The sequence below is a fragment of the Danio aesculapii genome, chromosome 7 (genome assembly GCF_903798145.1).
Source record: "Danio aesculapii chromosome 7, fDanAes4.1, whole genome shotgun sequence".
Lineage (NCBI taxonomy): Eukaryota > Metazoa > Chordata > Actinopteri > Cypriniformes > Danionidae > Danio > Danio aesculapii.
Window position 1 is genome coordinate 57,166,972 of NC_079441.1, and position 21,507 is coordinate 57,188,478.

The following is a 21,507-nucleotide window of genomic DNA, read 5'->3' on the forward strand; positions in this document are numbered from 1 at the left end:
TGAGCTGAAACTTTACAGACACATTTTAGGGACACAAAGACTCATCTTAAATCTGGACAAGGGGGTAACCTAGGTGCCCTTTAAAGTTTTTAAAAAGAATGGACTAATTCAACACAGATGCATCTGTTTCTATGTGTGTGTAGTTTCATAATGTTTGAAAACTGATGGTTCTGCTTTACAAAAGATTTTTGTTAGAGTTAGAAAGAGGAGCAGGGCAAGAAATAAAACAGAGTAAAGAGAGAACAGGAAGGAAAGAAAAAAGACTGAGCTAGAAGAGAAGCTGAGAGGGAAGAAAATTTGGATGCAGGGGGTGGGCAGGACGAAAAGAGGGGGAACAAAAGAAGGAGGGGTCAAATGACTTAATCAGTGCATGCTGCCACTCCAAATACTCTCCACCTCTCTCTCTCTCTCTCTCTCTCTTTGAAACAAACACACACACACACACACCAATACTGATTGAATTTGTGTCAGTATGAAGTCAGCTTTCCCTTCCTTCCCCCTGCACTACAACAGCCTTCATGTCCAGTCCCTGTATGTGTGTGTGTGCTGCTTTCTCAAACATTCTCCCCGCCATTCCACAGCAAATGAGGAACTGACCGCTGGGATATAGAAACAGAAAGTGCCTGGAATATTTTTTGGACCTGAACTCTTGATTCAAACCTTCAATGTATTTGCTCCTTTCAGGTTTTAGCTACAATTTTGTTAGAAAAACGGTATAATCAAACATAATTCAGTATCTGCTACTAAAACATCCAATTCCTTTTGGAACTTTGGACATCAGGGACTATACTCCAAGTATCCTTAATCGGGTGAGTATAATTTTTTATGGTAAAATATTAGGGAAATGTTTAATGGAACTAATATCAGGTGCAGTGTCTTTTCATTTTAGGCTGTGGTGACAAACAGTAGTGGGAGTGATGGGGGCTTTCCGAAATGGGTGATTTATTTGATGCACTAGTTTGCCATAAAAAGACAAATGAGATTTTAGTCTAGCCATATTTAAAGTAATAGCATTAAGGTCTCTACTTCATCATAACTGACCTCAGCAAATGGTACTGTGCTGTACTGTTGCCAATGGGTGGATATTGAAGATTTTCCTCTGAGTATAAATGATGTTAGTTTGTTGTTTCAACAAACTGAATTACAAATCAAAATGATTTTTAGTAGCAACTGACAATATTTCACAGTTGCTGATGGACATGGAATAAATATGGATGATGTACTACTGTACGTACAGTGTAATATTAATATCACTGATGCAATGTTAACATTTTTGTTTTTATATCATAATTTATATATTCATAATGTATTTAATATATAATATAATATGTAGTTTTATATGTTTTAGTTTAATTATGCTTTTAGTTATAAAAAGACAAGTCAAACTAATGAAATGTTATAGAGATTGATTCAATGCAAAACTCAACAAGTCATCTCTATAAAATGTGCATAGGGACAACATTTAGAAAAAAACATTGACACTTTTCAATGAAGTATCATATTTTCTGTGACAAAATCCTTCTTTGATGTAATTTCTAACGTGTCAATTGGTAGCTGAAACCATATGCAGAGGCAGTATATTCAGCATCAATCAAATTCAGTTGGCTTTTATCATTTATAAAAATACTTTTAAATTTGTGAGTGTGTTTATAATTTGCAAAATAAACTAAATGATGTTTGTTGCAGAAATGTTTGATCTATGAAGTGCTCAATGCCAAATGTGGTTCTATGTTCTTAAATCCAGTAGTGAGCATCTGGAGAAAGTATTTCAGTCAGATACATTTACAAAACAAGCATCGAGGGAGGGCCTCGCCTCTCCCTCTCCACCTTTTCTAACTTTTGTAAAAACTTGCACACACACATACACAGAGAGGGACAGGAAGGACAGAGAGAGACAGAGAGAGAGAGAGAGAGAGAGAGAGAGAGAGAGAGAGAGAGAGAGAGAGAGAGAGAGAGAGAGAGAGAGAGAGAGAGAGAGAGAGCATTAGATTTAGAGTTACTGAAACATGAAACAACTTCTAGCATTAAACATATATATATATATATATATATATATATATATATATATATATATATATATATATATATATATAATTTATTTTAATTTCTACACACAATACCCCATAATAACAATGTGAAAAAAAAATTTTTTTTGAAATTCTTGAAAATTTACTAAAAATAAAAAACCTGAAAAATCACTTGTACATTAGTATTTAGCCTTTGCTCAATACTTTTGTTGATCCACCTTTTGCAGCAATTACAGCCTCAAGTCTTTTTGAATATGATGCCACCAATATGAAGCTTGGCACACCTGTCTTTGGGAATTTTTGCTCATCCCTCTTTCCAGTACCTCTCAAGCTCTATCAGGTTGGAAGCGATGGTGTACAGCCATTTTTTTAGATCTCTCCAAAGATGTTCAATAGGATTTAGTGTCTGGGCTCTGGCTGGGCCAACATTCACAGAGTTGTTGTAAAGCCACTCCATTGATATTTTGGCGGTGTGCTTTGGGTCATTGTCCTCTATCCTAACTAGTCTTCCAGTTCCTGCTGCTGAAAAACATCCCCACAGCATGATGCTGCCACCACCATATTAGCCTGGTGATGAGCGGTGCCTGGATTTCTCCAAACATAACGCCTGGCATTCACTCCAAAGAGTTAAATTTTAGTCTCATCAGACCAGAAAATTTTGTTTCTTTTGTTCTGAGAGTCCTTCAGATGCCTTTTGGCAAATTCCAGGTGGGGAGTGTCTTCCGTTTGGCCATTCTACCATACAGGCCTGATTGCTGGATTGCTGCACAGATGGTTGTCCTTCTGTAAGGTTCTCCTCTCTCCACAGATGAACGCTGGAGCTCAGACAGAGTGACCATCGGGTTATTGATCACCTCTCTGACAAAGGCCCTTCTCCCCCGATCACTCAGCTTAGATGGCCGGCCAGCTCTGGAAGAGTGCTGGTGGTTCCAAACATCTTCCATTTACGGATGATGGAGGCCACTGTGCACAGTGGAACTTTCAGAGCAGCAGAAATTTTTCTGTAACCTTCCCTAGCCTTGTGTCTCGAGACAATCCTGTCAATCCAAACATTGTCATTATGGGGTATTATGTGTAGAATTTTGAGGAAATAAATGAATTTAATCCATTTTGGAATAAGGCACAACATAAAAAAATGTGGGAGAAGTGAAGCGCTATGAATACTTTCCGGATGCACTATATATATATATATATATATATATATATATATATATATATATATATATATATATATATATATATATATATATATATATATATATATATAATAGTATAATATAAATATATTACAAAATATTTTTTTTATTTAGTTTTTTTTTTTATGAATTTATAAATTTTTCTACGGCTGACTGGCCACATCAATATCAAAATGACGTGTTTTGTTATCCTTTGGGCAATCCTTTCAAGCCAAAATGGGGTCAAAGGAGGAAATAAACACTTTAGTGTTAGGGGTGCATGAGGCTGAATTTAAAAAATTTCCATTTTTATTTTCTCCTCTGTGTTCACAATATAAAATAACTTTAAAAGCAATATTTTGTTAATTAAGACAAAATTGTCGAGTAGTACTTGTGCAAGATCAGAATAACAATTTTTTTTTGCAAACTTTGTATCTGCAGTTACAGATCATTTGGTTTAGAAAAACAAACCCAAGCAAGAGCATTGGGAATCTTCAAATCTAGTGAACATAAGTGACAAAATACACACCCACTAACACGTAATGGTATATGATGTTTGGGCATTTGTATTCCAAGATATTACAGCTTTTCTATGTGGTTTTATGTCACTTAAATGGACAATGGATCTCTCTATATATATATTCTGATACAGTTGAAGTCAGAATTATTAGCCCCCCTTTGAATTTGTTTTTCTTTTTTAAATATTTCCCATATTCCCAACAGAGCAAGGACATTTTCACAGTATGTCTGATAATATTTTTTCTTCTGGAGAAAGTCTTATTTGTTTTATTTCAGCAAGAATAAAAGCAGTTTTTAAATTTTTAAACACCATTTTAAGGTCAAAATTATTAGCCTCTTTAAGCATTTTTTTTCACCATAGTCTGCATAACATCGTTATACAATGACTTGGCTAATTACCCTAACTTGCCCATTTAACCTAATTAACCTAGTTAAGCCTTTAAATGTTACTTTAAGCTGTATAGAAGTGTCTTGAAAAATATCTAGTAAAATATTATGGTTAGAGCACTGACATACGGTCCAGTAGCCCTTCACAGCGTCCTGAGTTCGAATCCCAGCTCGAGGACATTTCCAATCCTTACCCCCGTCTCTCTCCCACTTCACTTCCTGTCTATAATACTGTCCTATCTACTTAATACAGGCAAAAAGGCCAATAATAAAATATATATAGCACTGTAGACAACGAACACCCCAGCACTGTAGACAACGAACGACTTGCAAATGACCTGAATGAGTTTTACTGCCGGTTTGAGAAAACCCCCCACAACCACTCCGAACTGCTCTTCACGCCACCATTAACACATGGAAACAGAAGAGGAAAAAAGCACCAGGGCCAGATTTTATAACACCGCCTGTTTAAAATCCTATGCTGACCAACTGGCCCCCATCTTCACCCTGATCTTCAACAGATCACTGGAGCTGCGTGAAGTGCCCTCCTGCCTCAAATGCTCCACCATCATCCCCATCCCTAAGAAACCCAAACTAACAGGACTAAATGACTACAGACTGGTGGCGCTAACATCTGTGGTCATGAAGTCTTTTGAAAAACTGGTGCTGGCCCACCTGAAGGACATCACTGAACCCTCACTGGACTCTCTTCAGTTTGCATACAAAGCAAACAGGTCTGTGGATGATGCAGTAAATATGGGACTGCATTATGTTATATATATATAGAAAATTAAATACAATTAAAAATGTAATGGTTAAGTGTTTAAAGCCTACATCCTGACAAACAACAAATTATGAAAAGAAAAATGAATAAAACCTCAAAAATAAATAAGTCAGTGTTATGTTTTTCCTCCTAGGCTGTAGAAGCCCTGTAACATTTACAATGGCAGATGTCTTGCAACTCAGTACCGACAGTCTACGGGTGCCAGGTATCATTTCATTGAATTTATTCAAATTGATACTGTACTTAAAGAGATTTATTTTTCTATTTACTCACTCCTGTGTGGTTACAAACCTTTATAAGTTTCTTTTTTTTTTCTGTGGAACACAAAAGAAGATTCCGTGGAATGTTAGAAACTGGTAACTATTTAATTCCATAGGAAAATCAAATACTGTGGAAGTCACATGTTTTTTCAACATGTATTCATTTGTGTTCAACAGAAGAAAGAAACTGAAACAGGTTTGGGACAAGTGCAGAAAATGATGACAGAATTTTATGTTTTTTGTGAACTATCCCTTTAAGATTTGGATGAGAAATAATATCTGTAGAATATCTTAAGGAACATTTATGAAAATCAGAAAATATAGAGAAAAAATATACAGGAGAAAGGGGAAAGCTAAATAGAAGCCTGTGGTCATCCACATATATTTCCACAGGAATTTTGCTGTAATTCCTGTCTGTTCCATCAACAATACTGGACAGGGGTGTGACCCTCTCTTATCTATGCACTGCACTCTTGAGAATATCTGTTTTATCATGTTGATAAAATTCATGTCATACTCTTGAGTGAATTCCTCCCATGCCTGAGTGTGTGCTTGTTTGAAGACAACCATATTAATATTAAAGCAACCATATTAAAGGGTCACTGAGTTGCCATGGAATTCATTTTGACCTGGAAAATGTCATGCACACATTTGACATGTCAGCGATTATACAATTCTTGGAATTCCTCAGCTGAAATTGCCAGCACCGAAAAAAAGATATGAGACATCAAGATGTGAATGCTGAGTAAAAAGTATTATAAGTTATAAATATAATGTTGATGAGCTCATTGAGAACAGGTAATCCTTGCTTCACATTTTTTTTATCACAACTTGATTCTCCAGAGAAATAAATGTCAACATAATGTTGACATAAGATTACATTTGACTGGATAAGCTAGCATTCGACTCCAACAGGCACATATAAAATTATTTCAATCCATATAAAAGTTTTTTTAATCTAAATACTTTTGAAAAGTTGATTATTCCTTTGAAAAGTTGGCATACAAAGGAATTAGTTTTTCAGAAAATGCTGTGAAATCTTACATGATCCATAGTGTTGTAAAAAGTTTGCCATAATAACTATCCCATTGAAAATTTTGTTGTTACCAAAAACATGCCTGTCTGCCTTAAATGCCAGACAACCAATAAGAAATTTTCTAGAGATTCCTGAATTCTCATAATTGCTCAGCCACTCTTGAGTTTTCACATGTAGTCCTGATCTTGTATTCAGTACAATATTTGAGCAACTCAGTTCTGCTTTCTCTACCCCTCATTTTTTCTTTTTTATAAAGGTGAAGATAAATTAGCCTCTACATCTCCATCGGGTTCTCCATCTCCTTCCAGAAACGAGTGTAGTATCACACCTCTTACTCCCTCCCCCTCTCCGGTAAGATCAGACACATTGCTTTAATATGCACCTTCGGCAACACTTTATAAACACTGACCTCAGTCCTGGATTAAATGCTAAAATCAGGTTCTTTAGACTACAGTAAAGCTGAAAAAGGATGTGGCACCATCAGAGATATGTAATTATGCTTCTTTACTTAGCACTCAGTAAGCTAGTTTAAAATGACACTATCATTAGATAATCCTCCATTCGAAATGCACTGCAATCAGTGCTATAACAAAACGTTTAATTTGAAATCATTTCAATCTTTACTGAAGTGAATTATATAATTTCTATTTTACAAGACAGATCTGAAAAACTGACGAAAAATATTCAAACAATTCTTAAGCACTCAGTTGTGTCACAAACTAAAGTACCGCATTATGCGTCATATTGAATTCAGAATTATATGCCCCCTTTGAATTTTTTTTTTCTTTTTTAAATATTTCCCAAATAATGTTTAACAGAGCAAGGACATTTTCACAGTATGTCTGATAATATATTTTCTTCTGGAGAAAATCTTATTTGTTTTATTTCGGCTAGAATAAAAGCATTTTTTAAAATCCATTTTAAGGTCAAAATTATTAGCCCCTTTAAGCTATATTTTTTCGATAGTCTACAGCACAAACCATCCTTATACAATAACTTGCCGAATTACCCTAACCTGCCTAGTTAACCTAATTAACCTAGTTAAGCCTTTAAATGTCACTTTAAGCTGTATAGAAGTGTCTTGAAAAAAATCTAGTCAAATATTATTTACTCATCATCATGGCAAAGATAAAATAAATCAGTTATTAGAAATGAGTTATTAAAACTATTATGTTTAGAAATGTGCTGATAAAATCTCCTCTCCGTTAAACAGAAATTGGGGGAAAAAATAAACAGGGGGGCTAATAATTCAGGGGGGCTAATAATTCTGACTTCAACTGTGTGCAGATGCAAGTGCCCCTAATTCCAGAAGATCACAATTATATGTGTAATTATAAGTGGCTCATATGGACCAAACAGATTTATCAATTATGTGCGATTGATGTGAGGTTATGCTTTTTAGAGTGTCTTGAGACTTTAGTTTTAATGCTAGTCTCTCACGTTTTTAATGTGAAAATGTTGTGTGTGAATGAACCTAATATAAGCTAGAAATGATAAATGGTACACTTCAGGCTGCTGTGCTTACACTCAGGTCATAGAAATTATAAGAGATAAGAGAATAGAAGAAGGTGCAGTCAGTTACTCTCCGTACCAGGGGAGAGAACCTTTTGTAAAGGCACTCCTCTGAAAAAGCAATCATGCAAAAACATTATTTTCTTTTTTTTCCTACTTTGTTTTTCTTTCTTTCTCTGTCTAGAGAACAGAAGTTAGACCACGTGTGGCACGTCCATTTTCTGTGGTGGTCGCAATAGATTTTGGCACCACCTCCAGTGGCTATGCCTTCAGTTTCATAGAAGACCCTGAGACCATTCATATGATGAGGTATTTATGTCTGTAACCTGTAGTCATTATAACTCACTCTCCAATTTCTTACCATTACTTTTCTCCTTATATTTTCTAACAGAAGGTGGGAGGGAGGAGACCCTGGTGTAGCAAATCAGAAAAGTCCAACCTGTCTTCTGCTGACCCCTGACCTCCGGTTTCACAGTTTTGGCTTTGCAGCTCGAGACAGTTATCATGACCTTGACCCAGAGGAGGCCAGACACTGGCTCTACTTTGACAAATTCAAAATGAAAATCCACAGCACAAGTGTAAACTAAACATATATTACATATTGACTATGTTTTCTTTTCTCTTTTTAATAATAATATAAGTATAGTTGCTCAGTTTATGCCCAGTTCAGACTGCATGATATTCAAAGTAGTCGTGTCAGATGTTTTCACACTGCATTACTATCTGGGGTAGCCTTTTGTCGGTGCTGTGTTTACACTGTAGGATGGATCAGCGACAGGGGGTTTCATACTACATGGCTTTACAATAGGAAGAATCGCCAACAACTTGGTTTCGGCCCACAAACTAGGCTACGTCTTACAACCAAACACACACGAGTTGTGACATGGAAACAACATGAGGTCACGTAGTATATCTTTTGTTATTAACTACATAATGAGAAAGAAGCCTTTAGTGGGGTAGAAAATGAACTTATTTTGCTCACCTGGGTTTTGAATAGAATTAGCAATTTTTCTCAAACTTTTTTTTTTTGACCTGTTTGTGTTATTGCTCAGATGACACATCAAACAGAAACAGGTGCTGCTGCCAAATTTACACTAGATTTCCCTTCAGTTCTTGGGTCTAAATAGACCAAAAATGTGCACTTTTAACTTCTTTTCCAACCTCCCACTGGCCTGCAGATACCCATACTAGTAGATGCTGCTCTCTCATTGGCTATAGGTGATCGCTGATGTTATTTTCAATCAAAATACATTTTACACTGCAAGATTTTTAATCGCCGACAGGTCCAGATATTTAGCATGCCAAATATCTCATGGATGTTGACGACTCAGATCGCGTCTTTGATAGTTCACACTGTTTGATTGTTACGAGCACTGATTTGCCTGTGATTTTGGGCATTTGTTGGTGATTTCTCAAAACCTGTTGGCGAGTCAAAATCGGGGCTAAATTAATGCAGCAACTTGGCATTAGGGTGATTAAGCATTGGTCATAAGATATCAATGCTGTGAAAAAAAACAACACATTTACTGTCTGTCTAAAGAGGACAATAGAAATCTTTTTACAGCACATTTTCTGGGTTTTCTATAGGATCTCACTATGGAGACTGAGCTGAAGTCTGTTAGTGGAAGGAGAGTGCAGGCCATTGAGGTGTTTGCTCATGCCTTGAGGTTCTTCCGAGAACATGCTTTAAAGGTGAATATATGCACACAAAAAAAATGTGTGCTGCACTGACAAATGCCAACGAACACCAACATATACTTTATTGGATCATTTGATCATTTAGTGAAGGGGTGCCTGGAGGGCCAGTGTCCTGCAACGTTTAGTTCCAACCCCAATCAGACACACCTGGGCTACCTAATCAAGCTCTTACTAGGCTTTCTAGAAACATACTTGCAGGTGTGTTGAAGCAAGTTGGAGATAAAATCTGCAGCACATCGGCCCTCCAGGACTGAGTTTGGACACCCTTGATTTAGTGTGAAATAATTCCAGTTAGCACCTGTTGCCTTTTGTTGGTACTTGTTTTATGAACATTGATCATGTTTAATTTCATTTCATTTAATTCTTTTAGTTTTTTGGTATCTGGTATTTGACTAAGAATGTTTTGAATATTTGTTTCTGAATCACATTTGTTTCAGTGCTGTTACTGTTTTAGTTTATAAATCTCCCTCTAGGGACAGTGAAACAGTTAAAAATCCCAGTTCTAGAATGATGTGGGAACGGTGAACATTTTGAACATTTAACAATAAAACAAACACGAATCACTGCCGCTTAAACACAAGCAATACTCAAACATTGAGTGCCATTCGCACCACCAGCCTGACTCCACTCCAATGGCTCTTGGGCCCATTCCACTCACTACAGCCAGACAAAACCAGTGTAATTTTGAGCAGTGCAGTGGTTTTAGACCATATCTTTCACTGTGCTCTTTTCCATCACTCAATTAAGAACATGCCAAGTTCCCTGTAAACAGTAAAGGTTGATGGAGGTTCTAGGCCAGTAGTCATTCTTAGCTGGACCCAAATCTACTTCCAACTACTTTCTGGAGCCCCTGACGACCTTGGAGATTTCCTCCAAAACCTCCAGTCATGAAGGTCATGAATGTGGCCTATGTAGTGAAGTGGAAAAAAGAAAGTATCGATAACTAATAAACATGAAAATGATGGAAATCTGTGCAATTTAGTTTAGGTGTAGGAAACATTGTAATGTTTGTCTCTATGTGTTTGTGTGTGTGTGTTTTTTTAGGAGGTGAAGGACCAGTCCTCCTCTGTGTTGGAAGGTAACGAAGTACGGTGGGTCATCACTGTTCCTGCTGTGTGGAGGCAGCCAGCCAAACAGTTCATGCGTGAAGCTGCATATCTGGTAATGCAGCACAACTGATCTGAGACCAGTGTTCACCGCAAACCCCAAAATGACATATTTTCCAATACACACCATCTCTTTCTCTTTCCCTTTCTTCTCCCATGCACACATACACAAATTCCCACTCCCACACTGAATGTGATATCCTGCAGCCCCCATTGCAGTTCAGGAAATATGCGTACGTGAAACAGTGTGTCAAAAGGACCAAAACTGATATCCATTACATATGTGTGTGATTGCCTGAGTGAATAAAGTTCTCCCTATGAGCAACACACTAAGAAATCAACCACAGACATGTTTGGCACACTAGGCATGTCTAAGACCATACAACAATCATCAGTGCATGGACTTTAGTTCAAAGACAAATGCTGTTGATTGTATCAGTACCATCTGCTCAGCCAGAACTGTAGCCTTGGTTTTAAAATTCTACCTCACTAAAAGCAATGCAGGTTGAGGTTAATTTCCTCTTTGCAATGTTACAGAGGTTAAACAATGCAAGAGACCGGCACACAAAGACAGGAAACCACGCCTGTCCCAGCCAGGCAAAAAAGGGGGAACAAGGCAGCCCACCACCTTCCATCATAACTCCATGGCCAAGAGGGGCAGCGTACTGATGCTTTAACATTGTACCTAGACCTTTTGTTCTGTTTTCTTGGTTACCATGTAGCTGTACAGTGGACATGGGGACAAGGTTTTGTTCAATTCAATTAATCTTTATTTCTATAGCGCTTTTACAATGTAGACTGTGTCAAAGCAGTTTAGGTTCTAGTAAACTGAAACTGCCAGTCCAGTTTTCAGAGTGTAAGTTCAGTTTATCTCAGTTTAATGTGGTTTAATTTTCACTGCTGAAAGTCCAAACACTGAAGAGCAAATCCACCAATGCGCAGCTCCACAAATCCTATAACCATGCTAGCCAATGGCTACAGTGGTGAGGAACAAACTTCGCCACACTGAAAAAAAAAATGATTTAAAAATTATTCATTGGATGTACTATTTTTTTTAAGTTAAGGGATTGCAAACAATTTATTTGGGCTGAATTTAAACAAAGTAAGTTGAACATTGCTAAATTTAATTTGTTTGTTTAAATTCAACTTTTTTCAGTGCAATTGACGAAAGTGAAGGAAAAAAACCGAGAGAAACCAGGCTCAGTTGGGCATGACCATTTTTTTTCTGGCCAAACTTCCTGTGCAGAGCTGCTGTTCATATTTGTATTTTTATATTTGGTTTTGAAATATTACACTTTACAGATGGAATATGTTCATGTTTACAAGTTCATGATTTAAGTATGAAAAGTGCTTGAACATAAAGTTTGCCAGTTTATGATTATGCAGCTGCTAAAGTGCTCTAAATTTTTCTACAATATTGTTTGCCTGTTGCTAGGGTGTTGTCCCATCTTGTATTTTTTTCAGTGGTTTTTGACAGCTTTTTTTGGCCACTCTTTCAATGTCTTTCAATAACTATGTTATTCCAGTTGGTGTCAACTAATGTCTTTATTGAAGAACCATTCAATGATTGAGCCATATATTTTTTTATTCATCCAATTTTTTTTAAATACTACCAGATTGCAACTGTTCTTAAGTGTCAGTTATTAAACTGTTCTATTTATCTAATTGATTTGTTCAGAGTACTGATTCATTCAGGATCTAAACAGTCTGGAAAATAGCTCATACTGAACTGTTGAGATCATAACTGTTGAAGTTACTCAATATTTACTCATACACTGTAAAATTAGGGCTCTACATGTTTATTTCTTTTAGGCAGGCTTAGTTCCTCCAGATTGTCCTGAGCAGCTTCTTATAGCTCTTGAACCAGAGGCTGCATCAATCTACTGCAGGAAGCTGCGACTTCACCAGATCACTGACCTAAGCCAACGTCCAGTAACTAATGGTTTTGATGTAGACGGGTCCCATCCCTTTGATTCCAGTTTTAGACAAGGTAAGACAAGATCTTTTCTAAACAGATTAGCATTAGAACTTACTCTGAGATTGTTCACTGGAAATATTTTGCTTTGTTTATTACAGTTCTCTATAAACATTGAATAGGAACCATGATTTAAGCATGGGGAATACCGGGTCATCTTTTATCCTTTGGAAATAGAGTGCTGTTTTTGTTTTGTGTGGGTTCATGCATGCAGGATAGTTAGATCAGAGTAAGACTGATTCAGATCCAAGTGAGTCTTAACAACTACAAAAGCATGTGGTTTGGGTTAAAACGGAAACACAAGATCACATTTTCTTTAGAGTTTAGAGTGCCCCTGAGATCACAGAGCTGCAAAAACCTCTTTGAAAGATGGACACTGATGTTGTTATCAGTTCTTAACAAAATATAAAATGGGGCTCTTTTCACATTTATATACAACACAAATAAAGCACTGTAGACACTATTGTTCATTCTTGCTTTTACATTTAAACCAAAATGTAAATGTACACTCATACACACTTTTTTCATGTTATAATTGAAACAAGGTGCTGTGGATCATGAGCTCAGCCTCCTTTGGACTGCTTGCACTAGTTCCCTGGATAATCCTTTTTGTTCTTTTGTGTTTTTACTTGCTTGCTTGGTCTTATCTTAAATAAAATCTCCCAATGCATGTTTTGTAATATAGTCATTTTATAGTAAAGTCAAATCTCATATTCTTTTAAATATTTTTTTTTTTTTGTTACAATTTAGTAGTAAAATAACATCTATGGCAAAAATAACTGAAGTTAATTTGATACACCTTCATTATGTTTTGTTGTTGTTGTTGTTGTTGTTTTGTGTTGTTTTCAATATACAGCTAATGATGTTTGGGGTGTGATTTTATGCATTTATTAATTAACTCATTAATCGAATATCCTCATTTTAAACCCCCATATGAAAATCTCTGGGGAACTGATGGCTTTGATATCATCCATGCATCAATCGGCTGGAAAATATTTACAGCCACACAATTACGAACACACAAAGTAATTGTCACGATCACCAGTGATCTAACCTGTGCAGATCGCTGAAGAACTACACATGTGCCACTATATGAAGTACAACTCCTAGAAGTCTTTGCACTCACACAACAGTTCCTGATTTCCCCGATCAGACATACACAACTAGACTGATTACTAGTACTATAAAGATGTCTCATTCACACACACACTCTTTACTGTAATTACCAGACAGAGACTGGGGCATACTACTGGGCTGAATGATTCTCTAGTTTTAAATTGGTGAACATGATAATGGACTATGCAGTTCTTGTGATGTAAAAGAAACAATTGCGCATGTACTATATGAGTGTTTAAAGTATTGAGAAGAGAGGAACAAACTAATAGAATATCTTAAGGAGAAAGATAAGAAAAATAAAGACAGAATACCTACTGGGATATGAGTTCAACAGTGACCATGTAGTGTATAGGTTTTATTTATTTTTTATATAATATTAAATTCAATTCAATTCATTTTTATTTCTACAGCGCTTTTACAATGTAGATCGTGTCGTAGCAGCTTAACATAGAAGTTCTAGTAAAGTGAAACTGTGTCAGTTCAGTTTTCAGAGTTGAAGTTCAGTTTAGTTCACTTCAGTGTGGTTTAATTTTCACTGCTGAAAGTCCAAACACTGAAGAGCAAATCCATCCACACAGCTCCACAAGCCTCGAACCAAGCAAGCCAGTTGCAAGGAACAATCATCACCAATTGAGAAAAGTGAAGGGGCTAAAAATGGAAACATAATATAACATAATACAGGGTTAGATAAACAAATTTAATATAAATAAAAATAAGTCATGTTAGTAAATAAAACAATTGCTCTGTTTCAGTGCTTCTGTTTCTATCCTTTTGATTATCTTTATGCTCCTGTCTGTCCCTGTTTTGACCTTTTGCCTGCCTGATAATTCTCTTAATAAGCTGCATTTGGATCCTCAACCTTGTTTTACTCTGACTCATTACACTAATGGACATATACTTCGGTTTCAGCACAATTATGCCTTGCAGAATTTTTCTTTTTGTCTGCACTTTTAGACAAATCTTTTTTTTTTTCATGTTTCATATTAGTCTGTCTAAATAAACCGGATTTTCTTTGCCATTTCTTTATAGCTTTGAAATGACTTGTAATATATTTTATGTAATTTTGTTGTTTTATTCATCACATACAGACACTTCAAATCTTAAAATACTGTACCTCAAATATATAATAATGCTTATACTGTATCTACCTGGTCGGTTTTTGCCCTGTCATCTAAATTAAAGATTACATAATTCATTGTTTGGGTTTTGTAGTTAAAGTTCAGGTCAAAGTAAATAAATTGGGTTTGTTTTCCTTTTTTTCCTTTTTTTTGTCTTTGTCTTGTTAAAATGCTGTTTTATATTGCAATTGGTTCTAGATTGCTCCCATAGAAGTTACAATAAATTATCTTTTCTGTGTTTGCTGCAAGCTGTGGGAATATTTAGCAGCATGTCCATATGCTCTAGCATTCACAAACTACCTGAAAGGAAATGTTTGAAGTAATTCAGTCTATAAAATGAGTTCCTCTGGAAATATGGCATCCAGTACTGCCTTAAAAGCCCCAGTAGGGAAACACAGATTATTCTTAGTTTAGCAGGTCATTATTCACTAAACGCGCCCAATGTAAAACTACAGCCTTGAAAAAAGCTTGTTTTATTTGGTATAAGAGCAATGCCTTATGTAATATTTCTCACATCAAGAAGAAACATTGAAACATTACAATGTTCATTAAATCAGGGTTTGAACTTTATTATCTGTCCAGGTATCTGCAATCTCTCCTCTCTTTCATGTTTTATTGACTCTAAGAGATATGGATTTGATTTAATACTCCCCTTGTGAGAGTGATTTTTAAATTAAGTAAAACCAATGTGTTTTTCAGCCCGTGAGCAGCTCCGCAGAGCCAGACATAGCCGAACTTTTCTGGTGGAGAGTGGTACTGGAGAATTGTGGTCTGAGATGCAGACAGGTGAGTGAAACCGATGCAAATGTATCCATTTAAGTGATTACAGGCACTATACCTTTATTGTTTTAAATAACTTTATTAAAGTTTTTACATAAAATAGTTATAATAACAACAACAAAATCAATCAATCAGTAAATAAATACACAGACTGTAAAGACATCTACAGACATCCTGTAAGCATCCTATGCAGGCCATAGAGATACTGTAATAAATTAAATGGGAAGATGTTTTAATAATGACACATGGAAGTCTTTTGTTGGTGAATAATCGAATCATTGATCAGCAAAATAGAAAAATGTCAAGATTTCTATTCTTGTTCCATATGTGCATATTGTGTTGTTTATATGACTCTAATTGCTGTGCAGATTTCCAAGAGACCCTCATTATGGAGCAATGGTGCGTATGTTATTACAAGCTGAATAGTTTAAACTTATGCCTGCAGTGTGTGCGTGCGTGCAGTGCTCAGCATGACTGGCACAATGACAAGGTGCAGGGTCAAAATAATCAGATCTTTAGCGCCAGATGTTTCCCGGAGAGAGGGGGATTGAGAGTTTATTGCAATCTAACTTACACTATACAAATCTCCTTCAGTTTCTCATAGTCTCTTGCAGTTCTTAATAGCAAAAACATGCATACAAAAGGAGGCTATTTTCCATGAAACACAGTTATTATGCCACTGTAAGCAAACAAGGAACATGCTTTCCTCTCTCCTGTGTAGTTAAGAAAAGTAAGTTGGCAGGAGTCAGGATAAGACACTTATCTCAGATTGTATTATACAAGTCTGAAGGCTGTTTGGTAGATCTTCCTGATTGCAGCAGGTCAGAGAGAGAAGAACATGGGTTTTATTTAAACATGTCCTGTTGCTTTAAAAATCTGGAGACAATTATTAAGCATTCAAGAGCCTTAGGTTGAAATTAAATTCAGTCAGGTCCTCTAAAGTCAAAATGAAACAACAGACAAGCTTTAACTTACTTTAAATTTATTTGTTTATTTCAAAATGGCATTTGACAGTATGGTTCTGTTCTAAATTCCCTGTCCATTTTGAAAGCTTTATGCAGGCGGCTAAGACAGAAATATAGCTGCAAAATAATATATAACAAACAGAGCAAGCAACAATGACAATTGTCTGACATTGTTTACGTCAGCACAAGTTAAAATTAAAATTAAATGAGCTTTGTCAAGTACTCAAAATTGGTCCTCTGCTTTTAACCCATCCAAGTGCACACCCACACACAGACACACACAATCAAACACAAACTGTGAGCATACAGCTGGCCAGCCCCCGGAGAGCAATTAGGTGTCAGATAGGTATTGTGCTCAAGGGCACCTCAGCCCCATATCGAGATGGAGAGAGTGTGATTCATTCACTCCCCCCAGCTTCGATTCCTTTCGGGAACTGGGACTCTAACCAGCAACCTTTGGGTTACAAGTCAAAATAACTAACCATTAGGACACAACTGCCTAAGAATGAGCTGGTGAGGATGCGGGTCACAAAGCAGCTAGCAGAGGAAGCAGCATGCAGTGATGAACAGTAATGTTCCTTCTTAAGCCAATTGACTGATGGAAGTTGTATCAGCCGATAGGGGATTTGTTTTTAATTTTCAAATCAACTGATAGCAGAGCTTGATTACGAGGCTTGTCTGAGCTAATGCAAAATGAATGATTTGTGTTTTCAAAGGTGACCGGTACATTGTAGCTGACTGTGGAGGTGGGACTGTGGATTTGACGGTGCATCAGATTGAGCAGACACAGGGCACTCTGAAAGAGCTTTACAAAGCCTCAGGTTAGTGGAAAACACAACAAACTCCACCAAATTTACAACCACTTGAGTTCCCTGATAAAACTACATCTTTAAATATGAATGATCTTGCTTTTAAATATTATCAGGACAAAGAAATGATGATAGTAGTGATGATTATTTAAAGTGCACTTATTTTACCCCTTTTTCAAGATTTAAGATAAGTCTTTTGTGTCTCCAGAATGTGTCTTTAAAGTTTCAGATAAAAACACCCATAAGATTATTTATTATACCTTGCTTAATATGGAAAATTTGAGCTGTTAGGACACTGTAGCTATTTTTGTTGCCAGTGCCTGTAATGCAAATGAGCTAGTTCTCCCCACCCACCACTCCCTTTCCTCAGATCTCTATTGCTCTGATGCGTCTCACATAGATAAACAGCACAGTGACCGACAAGAATGAATCAGATTTCCTTTACTACAGTAAGAACGTTCCCAATGGTTATTTGATGTATTTGTTGTGGAGTTAATTCAAGCTTTTCTGCATCGATAAGTCACACACATACATATGTTTAACTTTGTGCTGTTTTTGCTCAGCAAATTTGACGATACACATTGAAAGACACTGCTGTATGGATATCAATCATGATATTGTACAGAATAAACCTGATTTAATATCCACAAACCGGGATTGAAGCGTCTTCTTTTATAATTGTACTGACATGCGCTTTTGGTGATGAATTACAGAGCGATTTTAATGTCTTTTCTTTAGTACAAACTTTTTTAAACTTATAAAACTCATTCTTGAGGTGCAGATGGTCACAGAGAGCTGAACAGATCTTTTAATGCCAGTTGCTTTGTGCACGTCCTGTCTTGTTGATATGATTATACGCGTTACTACAGAGATACACACACACTGTGTGTGACTTATACGTGGCTGTCAGTCAATTCGGTGATTGGGGAAAACCATGTTCCTACCGCGTGTTGTGGTGGGCCTCAAAATGGAAGGGATTTGGACCCTATTTTAATGTCAGGAAAATGTAAAAAAAAGACTTATTGTCTTTATATCACTCCAATATACCTACGCACAGTTGCAAAAATTGATTTTTATCACAGGTGCCCTTTAAATTCTAATCTAAATAGAGGAGGTAAAACCAGACATATACTTAGACTACAACTCTGTCTCAGTTGTGATCTCTTGTCCATGTCAGAGTCCACTCTTTGGAAACAGCACTGCGCCAACCACCAAGTAGTGTTTTTTATGATGCCTGCATAAATGTGTACTCTTAAAAACATTAAGCACTCATAAGCAGCCTTCTTGCAACTAAAATGACAATAGGATATACAGTTGTGCAGACTTCACACCCACACAAGGACCAATGCAAGTCCACAAGTGCATGTAAATGATAAGTGTGTCCGGGGAAAATAATAAGGAAATGTTTGTATGGATACATTTAGTATAGAATTGTGCAATACTTATTCAAGACTACAAGGATGTGCTTTAGGAAAGTTTAGTTCCAGCCCTAACTTGAAAAAAAACTAATTGAGATACTTAGAATTACTCTGAGAAATAGGCTGTGGTGTTAGAGATATTCTCTACAAATAAGTGACCCGCCAGAATCAAGTTTAGACACTGATGGTTGGAAAAATAATTAGACTTGGTGCTCTGTAGTTGTGGTTTATTCAATATTTTTAACTGATCCAGTTCTCTTTGATTTAAAGACATTTTTATTAATACTTTTCCAAGATCAACACATCAGGAGCACATTGATATAGTTGATATAAAATCAAAACTGGTTATTCTTAAGAGTTCACTTCAGCCATGTCCTTTCTTTTCACTCCAGTCCTGAAAAATGTTTTAAGCTTAAGATAATTCTGGTAATCATTATTCCAGATCATTTGAAAATATCCCGAGGCACTTTAAAAACTATTATGCAAATCAAGTGGCATATAAACAAATTTAAATGATACACTAACATTCTTGTCTTTCAGGGGGTCCTTATGGTGCAGTTGGTGTGGATCTTGCCTTTGAGACAATGTTGTGCCAAATCTTTGGGACAGACTTCATCGACAGTTTTAAAGCTAAACGTCCAGCTGCTTGGGTAGATCTCACTATTGCATTTGAAGCCCGCAAGCGTACAGCAGCTCCTGGCAGCGCCAACACTTTTAACATCTCACTGCCCTTCTCCTTCATTGACTTCTACAAGCAACACCGGGGCCAGAGTGTGGAAACTGCCCTGCGCAAGAGCAAGTATGTCTTACTCATTGAGGTATTTTTTGCTAAAACATGTCTTTAAAAGTATGTTTTAACTTTGTGTAATGTTTTGATCAGTATGAATTTTATAAAGTGGTCATCTCAAGGGATGCTGAGACTCTCTATGGAGGCCACGAACGACCTTTTTCAGCCGACCATCAACGATATCATAAAACATATTGGTAAGGACTATTCTCTAAAACACAAACCAAGCCAGGGATCAGTAGGTAATTATCTGACATCAAATTTCTATCATCCTACCAGAGAACCTGATGCAGAAGGAAGAAGTTAAGGGTGTCCGTTTTCTCTTCTTGGTTGGAGGATTTGCAGAGTCACCCATGCTTCAACGGGCAATCCAGAATACACTTGGGCGAAACTGCCGTATAATAATTCCACATGATGTAGGTCTAACCATCTTGAAGGGTGCAGTCCTTTTTGGTCTAGACCCCACTGTTGTCAGAGTACGCCGTTGTCCGTTAATTTATGGCGTTGGGGTTTTGAACCGCTTTGTGGAAGGAAGACACCCTCATGATAAGCTACTCATCAAGGATGGAAGAGAATGGTGCACTGACATCCTGGACCGCTTTGTAAGTGTTGATCAATCTGTGGCCTTGGGTGAGGTTGTGAGGCGGAGCTACACTCCCGCAAGGATGGGTCAAAGGAAGATCATCATCAACATCTACTGCAGCGACACTGATGACATAACCTATATTACCGACCCTGGGGTGAGGAAGTGTGGTGCCATCACGCTAGATCTGCTCGAGTTAGGGGAAGCTTCCGGTAGCACTGGTGATAACAATAAAGGATCAGCATTTGAACGCAGGGAGATTCGCACTACCATGCAGTTTGGTGACACTGAGATCAAAGTCACAGCTGTTGATGTGGCAACTGGCCGACAAGTGCGGGCATCAATTGACTTCTTGTCCAACTAATTCTATTGTGGAATGCGAGGGGTTTACCCCATACAATCTCATCGATTATAATAGAAATAATAGCTTTGAGGTCACCTAAGGCCGATGGTAAAACTGAAGTACTGAAGGATAATCTGAAATGTTACTGGATTAACTTTCTTAATGCAACACACCAACTATGAGCGTACAGTAGACTTTTAAGCGTACAGTAGACTTTGGCATCTAAATTGTCAGTGAAACAAACATCAAATGTGTCCTAAAAACTATTTTAAACACCCATTCTTTTCTTAGGACAATTTTGAATAACTTTTTAATATGCTAGACTGTTCTGAGTAGATTATATATATATATATATATATATATATACCTGAGTTTTTTGCCACTATTTCTGTAAATAGATTTCCTATTGATTTAATTCAGAGGAACTACTAACAATTATGTTATTGCCCGTGGTGATATCAACAAAACACTCAAACAGACACCTAGTATTTAAATAGTTTTATAAAATAGTCATTTATTTTTGTAAGCATAAATTGTATAACACAATACAAAGTACTTTTCAAGTCAAATGTTTTAATAAATTGTTGCACCACCTAGAGGTAAAAAGTGGAACTGATCATTTAGAATGAAGGACATTGGTTAAATGTGAAACGCAGTTTCAAATCATTTTCCAATTTCCTGCATAGGTACAAAACAGCTACATAATTGCCAATTTTTAATGTAAACTTATAGCCTGCCTAGTGGTATACTTGCACCAAAGAAACTTTTTGTTTGTTAAAACAAAGTACAAGCTTATGAACACTACCTCTCAATGCTTCACCAACATTTGTCATATTAGTCTTTTATAACGAAGCAATGTTGGCTTTTCATCATTCTAGGAGGTAAGAATATTGAAATTACTTTTTCCCATTATCCTGCATTAAAGATTAAAAAATATACTGTTGAGCTAGGATAAATGACACCATGTTGAAGTAAAGCCCTAAAACCGTTTTGAGTTTATTTTATGACATACTGTGAAATATTTGTGTACTACTCACAGTGCCTGCAAATTAAAAAAACAAGTTTGTTTTCAAATGTTTTCTGATAAATACAGCCTTCACTTGACAAAA

At 36.6% G+C, this 21,507-nt stretch overlaps 1 protein-coding gene across 2 annotated transcripts; it reads left to right on the forward strand.

Moving 5' to 3' along the window:
• Window positions 1-428: 428 nt before the first annotated feature.
• On the forward strand, window positions 429-21,472 carry hspa12b (heat shock protein 12B). Of its 2 annotated transcripts, XM_056462245.1 has the most exons (14): window positions 429-809; window positions 4,630-4,842; window positions 5,026-5,097; window positions 6,445-6,539; window positions 7,885-8,009; window positions 8,092-8,278; window positions 9,288-9,392; window positions 10,443-10,559; window positions 12,317-12,494; window positions 15,413-15,499; window positions 17,175-17,279; window positions 19,226-19,484; window positions 19,566-19,669; window positions 19,752-21,472. In XM_056462245.1, the coding sequence occupies exons 3-14, from the start codon at window positions 5,052-5,054 to the stop codon at window positions 20,417-20,419; spliced, it is 2,076 nt and encodes a 691-aa protein (XP_056318220.1). In that variant the 5' UTR covers window positions 429-809; window positions 4,630-4,842; window positions 5,026-5,051; the 3' UTR covers window positions 20,420-21,472. The 2 variants fall into 2 exon arrangements, with proteins under 2 accessions (XP_056318220.1, XP_056318219.1); XM_056462244.1 differs by lacking the exon at window positions 4,630-4,842.
• Window positions 21,473-21,507: the final 35 nt, after the last annotated feature.